The following is a 12,379-nucleotide window of genomic DNA, read 5'->3' on the forward strand; positions in this document are numbered from 1 at the left end:
TAAATGTTAAAAATAAGACTTTTACAATAAATTCATATTTTCTACAATAAAATTGTAATATTTTGAGAAAAGGTCATAGTATTTCAAGAATAAAGTCGTTGAATTACGACATTAAAGTGGGATATTACCAAGAAAAGTCGCAATATTATGGCCGAGTGGTTTGCAAATGGAAGGTAGCAACTTTCTCGTGTTAAAATGAAGGACGCTGAAGTGCTGGTAGAGTTATACTTTCAGATCGGTTTCACCAATAAAGAAATACTAAGTCTCCTGGCACATCAGCACTGGATTGTTATAAGTATAAGAATGCTGAAACGGCTGTGCAAGAAACTGTGTTTACTTAGAAAACAGAACCACACGGATTTGGAGGAAATTGTCTCTATCCTTGAAGGAGAACTCGCAGGCAGTGGTCGTCTACAAGGCTATTGGTGGTTACATCTCCGTGCCATTCGAAGAGGGCATGTAGTTTCACAGTCAGAATGATAATCAAAATGATCCCGAAGGCGTGGAACTCTGCTGCGCTCAGCATCTTCATCGTCGCCACTACAGCAGCCAAGGCCCCAACGTGTTATGGCACCCCTACAATTAGCCCACTTCATCCTCCAAATATCGCGAGTTTATTTTTCTAACGTCCCAACATTTTTCTTGAAATATTATGAATTTATTCAAAAAAAATAATACTTTTATGTAAGTACTTACATCTTTATCTTCTTTTTTCTTCCCTCCTCTTTTTCTGTACCCATCTCTCTCCTCCTCTTTTCTACCCCTTCTATTCTCTCCTCTCCTCTTCTCTCCTCTTCTCCTTTCCTTTCCTCTCCCCCTTTTCTCCTCTCCTCTCTTCTTCTCCTCTTTCCCCCTTCTTTCCTCTCCTGTCCTTCACCTTTTCTCTTTCCCCTCTCCTTTAGCACTCCTCTCCTCTCCTTTACCCCCTTCTCTCCTTTACCCTCTTTTCTCCTCTTCTTTACCCCCTTGTCTTCTCTTTTCTTTTCTCCTCTCCTCTCCTCTTCCCCCTTCTTTCCTCTCCTCTCCTCTCCCCCTTTCTTTCCTCTCCTGTCCTCTCCTCTCCTGTCCTCTCCTCTCCAACTGATTGCGGATTGGGCTTTCTTTGGCTTTAAGATAAACCCAGCTGTGAATGTCTAACACCGTCTTGAACCTGGAGGAAATGAGCTCTCGTGAAAAGCACCTGAAGTCAATACCATGTCATATTTTCTTGAAATATTATGATTTTATTCTAAAAAAATATGACTTTTTTTCTCAAAATATTACGACTTTATTCTCAAAGCCAATTATTTGTGTTTTTTTTAATAGTAGCCCTAAAACGCTGTCGTAACTGTGTACTGTTGCTCTTTTTAAAGCGGAATTCCACCAAGTTTTTAAATGTTCTGCATGATTAAATGGTCGAGATGTAAACAAAGTCATTCAGTGTGGTTTGATGTGAAACACGGCATTCTAAAGAAACTTACTGACATTGCGACACCCAGTTCCAATCACCACCACCGTAAAGAATCCGACCTGGTAAATTTCTCTACAATTAAACATTTCACATCAAAGCACTTTGAATGACTTTGTTTACAACTCAGTGAATGAATTTTACAGAAATTTTAAACAACTGAAAGTCAGTTATGTCAGTGGGCAATCAGGGAATTTCCAAAAACGCTTTGTCAAGCTCTGTACAGTCAAGCCAGAAGAATCTGATCTCTATGCAAATGCAAAAAGCATGTCCACTTGAATACAGACCAGCAGACCAAACAGATCAAACCGAGAGAGAGGACTGTGCTAATCTGTGTGTCATGGAGTGTGAGAGAGATTGTGTGAGGTGACGGGGCTGGCAGCGTGTTATCTGCCCTCTGGAGCGGACGCTTGAATTCTCTCAGCACAGAAGCTATCAGGCTCGTCAAGGTGTCTCAAATAACAGAATAAACGACACACATACGCATACAAACATACAGACATACTTATTGGTCTGGAGCCAGACTCAGCAGACAACCAGCTATTAATCGTAATAAGGCTTTTCTGCTGTTAGTATGTCAAGGCGGTAGATTGTGAGTGGAAAACGACTTAACAGGAGCCCTTTCATGCTGCAGAAAGAAAAAATAAGAATGTTTTCATAAGCGCTGCAGAACTACAGGATCCTCTCTTGTGTACACGGGTCATTACACCTTCATTTAAACATTCAACATTTTTTATTATGACTATAAATCACAATTAATTGCCTGACATAGAGCTCAGACTGTTTCTTCAGGTCAGACGTGGGGTTCCAAAAGCAATAATAAGGTCCTGCCGGGAAAGCCACTACCCTTCACTAATGAAAACTCAGGCTAGCATTGGACGCCAAACCCTGCTCATGGAGAGACATCAGTCAGGAAGAACTCAGCTGCAGCTTCAGACTGATGGACCACAGACACACGCTAAATTGTCTCTTCCACTTACTTTCACTCTCGTAGACCTATTTCACACTGGGTTATGGAAGCAGAGCTTGTCTCGTCTCTTGTATTTACTCCAGCTGCTCTCCGGAGCATCTTCCAAGCCACCAATGCATAAATATATATTACAATCACATTACCATGGCTTACTTAAAGGGAAATTCCACTGATTCTTCAAAATTCCTGCATAATTAAATTGTCAAGATGTAAACAAAGTCATTCAGAGTGGTTTGACAAGAAACACGTCATTCTGAAGCAACTTACTGAGTCAGAACTTTTCACAGTGGAGCTGATAGGAACCAGACGTTAGAAGAATTTAATGTCTCTAAACGCTACCTCACAGAAGGTTTTTATACAAAAGTGGTTACGAATACTGTGTCTGGTGACTGAGGCACTGTTTTATGATAGTTTTGTGACAAGGCCTTGGCCTAAAATGCACTTTTTTGAAAAATGCTTTCATGTATATAAGGTGTTAATGTAATACTTTAGTACCTAAAGAAAATCTAATGTTTAGATTTTACCATAATCAAAGGTGGAGAAGACATGTGTAGCTCCACTATTTATTTTGGACAGAAAATAAAATGGCTATATTTGTATATTTGAGTAGCAGACACCTGGTTCTAATAATCACTACTGTAAATTCATCAGTCAGTAAGTTTCTCTACAATGCACCACTTTACATAGAACACTCTGAAAGACTTTGTTTACATCTCAACCATTGAATTATGCAGAAATTGAGAAAAATCTGTGGAATTACCCTACATGTTTGAGTTATCTGTCACATGGTCTATATTAGTAGTGGGCGCTATGAATAAAAGTTTATATGACGATATGATATGATTTCGGTATATATCACAGTATAGTGTATTTATATATGTAAATCAAATAAAACCATTTTGGATGCTTAAGTAAACCTCTTTTGTAGATTAACAATGACATATTATTCTGGATGTCCCTTCACTTTTAATAAGAGCCATACTTAACAAGTGAAGTAAATCTAAAATTGATTTAAGCTATCGAAATATTCTACATAGAAGTTGTATGTAGGGAGCTACCCATAAATGTGTGCTACGGTAGAACATTTTGACAAAGCAGCACTATTTGTCAGAACACCAGCAAGTCTCCATGTTAGGCTAATGGCTAATGTCTAACCCCAAAACCCTAGGAGAGGCTATTTTTCCATTTCCCCCTTAACTCATTACAATCTGATGTCTGCTCCTTTGACAATAAACTGGACTAACTTACCTCAGGGTGCAACTCACTACACGAGAGGTGAGAGAATCTGCGTGTTTTGCCTGCATTTACTCGCATACCAGTGTAACGGTAATGACAAAACTAATACCTTAAAAATAATTCTAACCGCTATACCGGATGAACAGAAATATTGCTCACTACTAGACTATGTATGAGTGACAGATAAGCACAAGCACTGTGACAAGAACTAGATTCTATGAGACCTACCTTCCTTTCGGAAATTATGGGTGCAAAGAATGAAAAAGGAGAATACATTCATTTGTAGTGTTCAGTGATGATCTGAGGGCAAACTGAGAAACATTCAGAGTAACAGCCCACAAACTCAACATGTTTTTAAGACATACACCTACCATAGACCTAGTTTCTCTTTCTCACTGAATTAGCAACCTTCATGAGTGGCATATTTTACAGGCGGAAAGTGCTTTGGCCTCCGGCACCGAGAGCAAGAAACACTGTAATGGTGGTTCCAGGTATGTATTTAAATCATTACAGTAGGAGTAAAAAGCTCTGTAAGTCCTTAATATGAAGACTTCACTCGTCCTGACAACAACACAAAACAACTTCTGCCTAAATTGTCTGAGCCAAGACATTAACTTGTCAAAAACACAGGGGAGCAAAGAGAGAGGCCCATCCGTGGAAAAAACAAGGCTGTCATTTAAGACATGAGGGGAACAGAGAGCTTTGGTTTTAGTCACTTGTGAAACACAAGTGGGTTCTGATGGTTTTGATTACATGAGAGAACCCAAAATGAAGCCTCTGAGCGGAAAGTGCTTTTGAAAAGGTATAAAAGGCTTGGGAGAATGAAGAACATGTGAAATCAAATGTAAAGGCAAGGACAGTGATCATCTAGACAGGAATAATTATATGGCTGCGAGCAAGATTACCCTCCATGGTAATTTCACACACAAAGGCCTTTTCATAGTATGTGGGAGGACAGACTGTTACACAATGCAAAGAAATGAGAAAAGGAGCTGGGCGGCACATCTAGTCCATTTTTAAACGTGACGAGAGGGCACGTAATGCTATTTGAGAAAGCTCTATGTGCTGAGGTTTATGTAAGACAGAGTAAAAATGACAACAACAAAAACAAGTCGCCACGATGAAAACGAGTGGTTTGACTTATTTCTTAGAAACAGACTAGATCCTGTGCATCCTATTTTCAATATATTGCCCTGAACACATTTCAAGTGGACTTCATATATATTTTATATACCAAAAACATAAAATCATCACAAATGATTTTGACATGACCGTTTTAGAACTTGTCTTTATCCCTTAGATTTATACATCAGTTTTTTGTGAGTGTGAAAGTGTGCCGATGTTTACATTACAAGGAAAATTTTCCATGAAACGATCCTTCTAAAGGAAACCTGTAGAAAACTATATATATCCACTCACACTTGATGTTGAAGGAGGCATTGGCGGAGGTGGCCACCTCTCCACTGGCCACACTGGTGGCCACACACTGGAAGTTGCCTGTGTCCAGGAGCCGGTCCACGGCGGTGAACTTGAGGTTGCCGCCTTCTAGGAAGCGGCGCTCAGAGTCCGTCACAGGCTGACCGTTCTGCAGCCAAGAGTAACTCACACCCGCAGCCTCGCTGACCTCACAGCGCAGCATTGCACTGCGGCCGTGCAGAGCATCCTGAGACTTAGGCTCTTTGGAAAACTGCAGAGACGAGGTCTGCACACACAGCACTGAGAGAGAGAGAGAGAGAGAGAGAGAGAGAGAGAGAGAGAGAGAGAGAGAGAGAGAGAGAGAAAGCATAATCAAAAACAATTAAACACTTACAGTTTGATTTATTTACTCAGCAATCTGTCTCTGCTGCTACAGACATACTTTGGGGAAATAAAGCGATAAAGGCACAAAGCACCAAGAGGAGTGTAATCAACATTACAGTTTAGAGAGACTACCATGTCAACGATCTTAAAGACAACCATTAACCAAAGTTTGATTTAAAAAAAAATCCTGGGGAATGTTTCAAATGGAGTGGAAAGCTGGAAAAACTCAACCTCTCTGCCTGATTAGGACTGTGTGCCTGCTTCAGATTGCACGGTGAGTGACAGTGGTGTAGCCACAGCAATGTAAACAAACTTAAATGGCAGACTTTTTGGTTTTAAAGCTTTTATTTTCTGGCAGAAGTTGTACTTTGAGCTTGTGTGAGATACTGGATTACGAAGGTAAACTTATGTTCAACCTGAAGTGACTGCCGTGACCACAGAGAAGAGTAACTAACGCAAGTAAGAATTTGGCCTATCATCCGAACACTGTTAGCATTTGCTAAAGTATAGGCTGTGGCTCAGTTTCTATGATAGATGATTTTCAGCCAAGTCAGATTAACCAACAAATTACTCAGAAAATACTTAATTTGTACTTGCACACTCTGCCCAGCAGCTCAGATGTCCAGTGACAGAAGAGAGAGAGGGGAGGCTTAGAAAGAGAGAGAGAGAAAGAGAGTGAGATAGAGAGAGAGAGATTGAGAGAGAGAGAGAGAGAACATCTTTATAAACAAGCCGCTCTCTAAAGCCCAGTTTTAATTGTTTGAAATTGTGGAACTGATCTTTTGTACAGTCGGCACTGCGTGAGAACTAGACCTTTTTTCTTTGTCTAGTTCGTATGCACACTCACTGAAGCTGGTCAGTTACTAAGAGACTCTGGTATGTGTGGAGTGGTGCTGCGTTAAGGAGCCACTGACAAAAAATCTGTCCTAATTCTGATTGGTCTGATGTCAGTATCTTCTGGGATAGTCCCATGGAACTCAAATCCAACCAAGGAAATGCAAAAAGGCCAGAATCCCTCGAAATAACCAACACTGTTGTTACTTTGACAGTTAATAGTACATTCTTGCAAGAACCTTTAGCTAAAATCATACACTGACTAACAAAATAATCGGATAGTAGTGTCCTACACTTGCCAACAAACAGAGCCTCTTACATATTGTAGCTGTTAACTGAGAATCTAATAACACACAGAAGTGATGCAGAACATTTTTTTTACTATTTTAAGATTACATAGCGTTCTACAATGCTTCCTTTCCTTCCCCACATTTCAGTAATGGAAACCCTGAATCTCTGTCAGATCTGCTCCACAGTCTCTCTGAAACATCCCTCCCATCGGCACACACACACAGAGACACACACACAGACACACACACACAGACACACACACAGACACACACACACAGACAGACACTCTCTCATGGTCCATCAGCTGTAAGACATGTATGTGGGGACACACACGATCTCACACACGTCGTGCTGTCTTTGTGTTTTGAGCTGTAAGGCTGGCACTGCGGTGCTACAGGCTTTTACCCAGCAGCCTCTGAGTGCTGTTTGAGTTGATTCAGTGGCTCAGCATGTCCTAAACCTCAGTGTGCAAAAGGCTGATTGATGTGATGCTCCATTATTGCATTTGCAATGACTAAAATAAAAACAATAATTTATGTAAATATTTTTGTCATATTTTATTACAATATTTATTCTATTGGTGAGGTATATCTTATTTTCAAGCAACTGCAATTTTAAAGGAACAGTCTGATGAAAAATCAAAATGACATGATTTTCACATACCTCAAATGCAGTCAGTCAGTCAATCAGCCAATGTTTTGCTTCTTTAGTTTAGAAAAGGAGCTGCTAGGCTAATGATGCTAACAATATATATATATATATATATATATATATATATATATATATATATATATATATATATATATATATACACACACACACATATATATATGCCCAAAACAAGCCTTAGGTATTAATATGCTAATGCTATGCTATACGTATCTGTGTAGTGACATTTTACAACATGGCCTGCACTCCAGCCTCCCACAGTTTGAAGGCGGAATAGCACTGGAAAGCAGGACGTTGATGACAACATTATACAGATGATAATGTAGTAAATAAGTAAATACAGACGTAAATGTGTAAATAAGGTTCATGCCATTTTACTAAAGTCTAAAGTCATTTTTGTAGCTTATCGACCAAATTTGAAGCAAATATAGGAAGATTTTGGCATTTTCCTTTGCAATCCGTTAGGGTGATTACTGACTTCCAGTGTTTGTTAGCATTGTTAGCCTAGTAGCTCCAGATCTAAAGAAACCAAATTTGGACACCAAGCATTTGGGTTAAGTGGAAAATCACGTAAATTTGTTTTTTTGCCCAACTATTCCTTTAAGGAAGGACTATCACAAATCTGCTAAAATAGACTGATATACATACACCTTATGAAACCGAAGGTTGCAGGTTATCACGTTCCCACTACGTAATTATGATAGGTTATATTTTGTCTGCAAAACTGATATCCACCTAGTGTGATGCCTTTCTGTGAATATGAAATAAGCAGTATTTTGAACATTATTACTGAAAAGGGCCCTTTTTAATCCAGGTAGTACAGAATCCTGCTGAAGAAACACCATGGACTAGCAGGAATTCAGAGCTGGTTTATGATGGTCTAGGGCTGCTAGTGCTGATTTAGCTGGTCACCCAGCATGGTCGTGATGATTGACCAGCATACCAGCATCTAAAAGACAACATATGCTGGTTTTTATGATTTACTTTAACTCAAATATTTATTATTTTATTAAAATATTTTCAAGCAATATTAGAAATGAATCAAATTTCACTGTCCTTCGGTGTGACGCAATTAAACGTGTAGGTGGTTGTGTATTTATGCTTGTGTTCTGTAATTTTGCTCTTCAAAGCAAAGACTGTACATCATCAAATTAAGCTGCTCAAAATCATATTTACGTACTTAAAATACAATCAAATTAATGACAAATTCTTTACAAACTTTAATATCAAATGTCCCAAATATCCAAAGCCATGCATATAAGACTGAAGGCATACATACAGGCACACCTGCACACATTGTTCCAACTGCAAAGCTGCACTATTCAGTTTTTTATGCTAGACTCTAATATAGTAAAAGTTTATTTTATTATTATTTAATATTCACATTCCAAATACACCAGTATTTTTTATTATTTTTTGTTATTTTATAATGATCCATCTTTGCAAATATTTGCAAAATAAATTACTGTCTTTGGTGCTCTCTCTCTCTCTCTCTCTCTCTCTCTCTCTCACACACACACACACACACACACACACACACACACACACACACACACACACACACACAAACAAACACACTATCACACGTAAACAGGCTAACAGTACCTAGTAAGCAGTGTCAGGTTGTTTTCCTTCACGGGAAATATGAGCTGTTTGGTACACATCCACAGAACAGACACACAACACAGTCCGCATCAACCTGATCCTAAACCAGAATCTACAGGTATTACGACACAGTCTTGTGTCCATAAACTGCTTTTTGTCAATAATGTATCACAGTGAAAGTGCAGGCTGCTGTAGAGAATATCAACTGGAAATTAAATATTAGCAAAAACACAATTCCACAGACATTTCACGTTTTCATATCAGTTTCAATTTTCTTTGCTAAATAACCTTTGAACCAAGAACTCGTTTGAAAAGCAAATCAGTACAACACTGCTGCAAACATGCCAACTCAGGCTGTCAGTGGTTATTTTTAGTTGTTACATAAAGGAAACATTTTGCCTACAGTATCACACACAAGAAATTACTGTTTTAAAATGATTCTACAATGATGCAAATATTCTACACTTTTTAGGAAGCTGTAAAAAATGTATGCTTTCATGCATGACGATGAACAGAGCTGTAGATGTTTCCATAATAAGTAACTGTACAGCACTGATATTTATAAAAGTACTGTCGTTCAGAATGCCTTATATTCAAAAAGCAGTGATCAAAACTTGCTATTTTTTTTATTATATCATAACTTCTGGCTGTCCCCAAAATACTTTACATTATAAATAAAGCATCAGTTATATGTTTTGGTGTCTATTTTAGCTGTGTAAGTTACTACTGAATAACAATGATGAGTGATTGCACAGAGATTTGCAGAGACTTTTCTTGATAGATTAATTATTTTGCAAACACTAAATGCATTTGGTGCTGTTCAGAATGCACTACCGTTGTGTAGTTCAAAGGAGGGGTGAAATCTCTGAATAATGAAAATATAGATGATATTTCAAATATCACAAGAATATAATTAACACACCAACACTAGAATTTCCATTTCACTATGGTGTGTGTGTTATGGAGAGAGAGAGAGAGAGAGAGAGAGAGAGGAGAGAGAGGAGAGAGAGAGAGAGAGATGAAAGGCAGAGTGATTCCCCATGAGGCTCTGAGGCTCAGTAGCGCGCAGGTGGCTGTAATAGCAGGGTTGCTATATAAAGGCTGGTTCTTCTATCTGCTAGATAAGGCGTCAGAGTGGTGGTCAAAGCACCAACCCCCACTGGACCCAACAATATTTTATCAGTACTGCTCCAAACCAGCCACAGCAACAGCAACAGTACTATATGAAAAAGTGATTCATTCAATTCCATACAAATGAATCAAGTAAATACAAACTGTCATTTACAATAATATACATCAACAAAAGTTTGTGTTACAGTTTAATTTACTTTTGTACTGTATATTGTTCAAGTGGAAATTAATCATGTAAATTCATTGCATCACCTTTTCAGTCTATATGGCCCACACATACTGTAACGCCCATAATTAAAAAGACATTATAAAAAAACATCACTGATATAATCCTGCTGTTTTGTACAGACCACCTCTTTGTAAAGTTTGAATAAATTCCATAAATGCATCTACGATGCACTGTTACAAATGCCTGTACTGGAAAAAAGAGCAACCCTCACCAGGGTCACAGTGTGAAAAGTTTTGCCTTTCTAGAATAACAAAAGTCAATAGCAAAACAATAATGTATGATTCTGAAGCATCTGAAACACTGCCCCCTAGCTTCAGTGCAATAATAACACAATGCTGATTATTCCCGTGTGCTGCAATGAGTCACCAAGTCCACGATGTGCTGAAAGCTCTGAATGAGTTGTAGCATACAGCAAGTTTCTCTCTGAAGAAACCAGTTTGCTTCCGAGCAACCAATTCAAAAACAAGAAAACACTGTACTAAATACCATTTACAGCTGCAAAGGACATACACTGTGCATCCAAAACTATCCAGACAGCCCTTCTAGTTAGTGCATTCAGCTACTTTAAGGTGCCTCTTTGCTATTAGTAATTCGGGAAAATATGCTGGACAACCTATGGATAAATCAATGAGCAGTAAACTATCAAACAGTGAAAAGGAGAGCTACAGTTCCCTTCGAAACAAGACATAACGTAGCGGTTTAAGAGTGAGAGTGATACAATAGTGGGGGGGGGAGTTGATAGTATATATGAAAGGGGTGGGCGATACACCAAAAATAGCACAATACAACGCACTAGTGTTACCACATTTAAAAACAGTTATCAAAAACTCTGGGCACTATATTAATTTAATATTCTACATACTGTGCTGCACTACATCCAATTAAACAGGACCAGTTATGCTCTTTGTAATGAAACATGTAGTTGGACAGAGTTCTTTAAACATGGGAGACATCCACAGTATCCTCAGAAAAGCATACTGTTTATCATGATAACAACTGATAAATGGACTTATCGGTGGAAACATGCAGCCACTGTTGCTCTCACTGGACATTAAAAATTGTGTTTAGCCTGTGGAAATTATGTGATTTTCATGGTCAGTTCATGTGAACCCTGCTTTTTGAATGGAAAAAAGAAAAGAGAAAAAATTCTTTATGGTCAAATTTGACTAAATGATACAAATGAGACTAATCACAATAAACCACAAAAAGGAATTTGATTAATCAGTTATTTGAATCATTTGCCAGCCCTAAAAGAGTCCAACACAGCAGTACTGTTTATTCATCCAAATATGACAATAAACTTTGCTTGTTTACTCGCTATTGCTGTGAGCTGCTGCTATAATGTAGGTTAACAGCTGACATCTATTATTAAGTAAACATTGCATAAGTAGTTAAATAAGGGGTTCTACAGAGACATTAAGGGACCCAGTCACCATGGCCACCGCACACCCCAGGCCCCAGTACTAATGCCCTGCCTCCACTACTAGGAGACATGCCCCTGGTCCACAACTGCTATTCCACTTCATGGGTAAAGGAAGTACTGCTTCTTTTAAGCAGCTAAACCTCCTATGATGCCTAAGATTAGAACAATAAGTTGGCATTTATATCCTAAAATATCAACAGCAGCCACCACCAGCTTGATACTGAGCCATGACCAGCTTCAATGCTTCTGAAGAAAAATAAAAGGATTTAAAATCTCAAAAATCGACACTCCTTAAACACACACGGTCAACTTAAAAGGCCAGGACACAAACAAAGATAGCACAAATGTTACTAAGAGGGGGGAATTAGACAATAAACTTTAAAAGCCATTAAGCTGTAGCCATGAAGTGCTCGACTCAAATGATTTTGTCTCTCTTTAAAAAAACAAAAAAAAACAAAAAAACACTTTTTCCATTTTCCATCTGTGCCTTTTCCAACACCAGGCTACACTCTGAAAAAGCCTTAATTGGACATGAAGGAAGCGATTCTGTAGATTACATCAGTGCCCGAGAGCGCACTCCCACTGAGATATTGCAGCTGGCTTCAAAGGCCTTCAGACATCTGACAAAAAAAACACAGTGATAACTGTCAAATATTAATCATTAAAAAGCTAGACTGGGGATATCACTTCAAACTGAACAAGACGGGGAAAAGAACAGTGCTGACCTAGATGCGAAATGAAGAC

The 12,379-nt window shown here is 38.6% G+C and overlaps 1 protein-coding gene across 1 annotated transcript in view; it reads right to left on the minus strand.

Annotated features, from left to right (window-relative positions):
* ptk7b (protein tyrosine kinase 7b) overlaps positions 1-12,379 on the minus strand; it is a 119,105-nt gene that overhangs the window by 29,194 nt on the left and 77,532 nt on the right. The window contains exon 2 of the mRNA XM_036574598.1: positions 5,073-5,369. Within this exon, the coding sequence (XP_036430491.1) occupies positions 5,073-5,369 (297 nt within the window). The remainder of the gene's footprint in view (positions 1-5,072; positions 5,370-12,379) is intronic.

The sequence above is a fragment of the Colossoma macropomum genome, unplaced genomic scaffold (genome assembly GCF_904425465.1).
Source record: "Colossoma macropomum unplaced genomic scaffold, Colossoma_macropomum, whole genome shotgun sequence".
Classification (NCBI taxonomy): domain Eukaryota; kingdom Metazoa; phylum Chordata; class Actinopteri; order Characiformes; family Serrasalmidae; genus Colossoma; species Colossoma macropomum.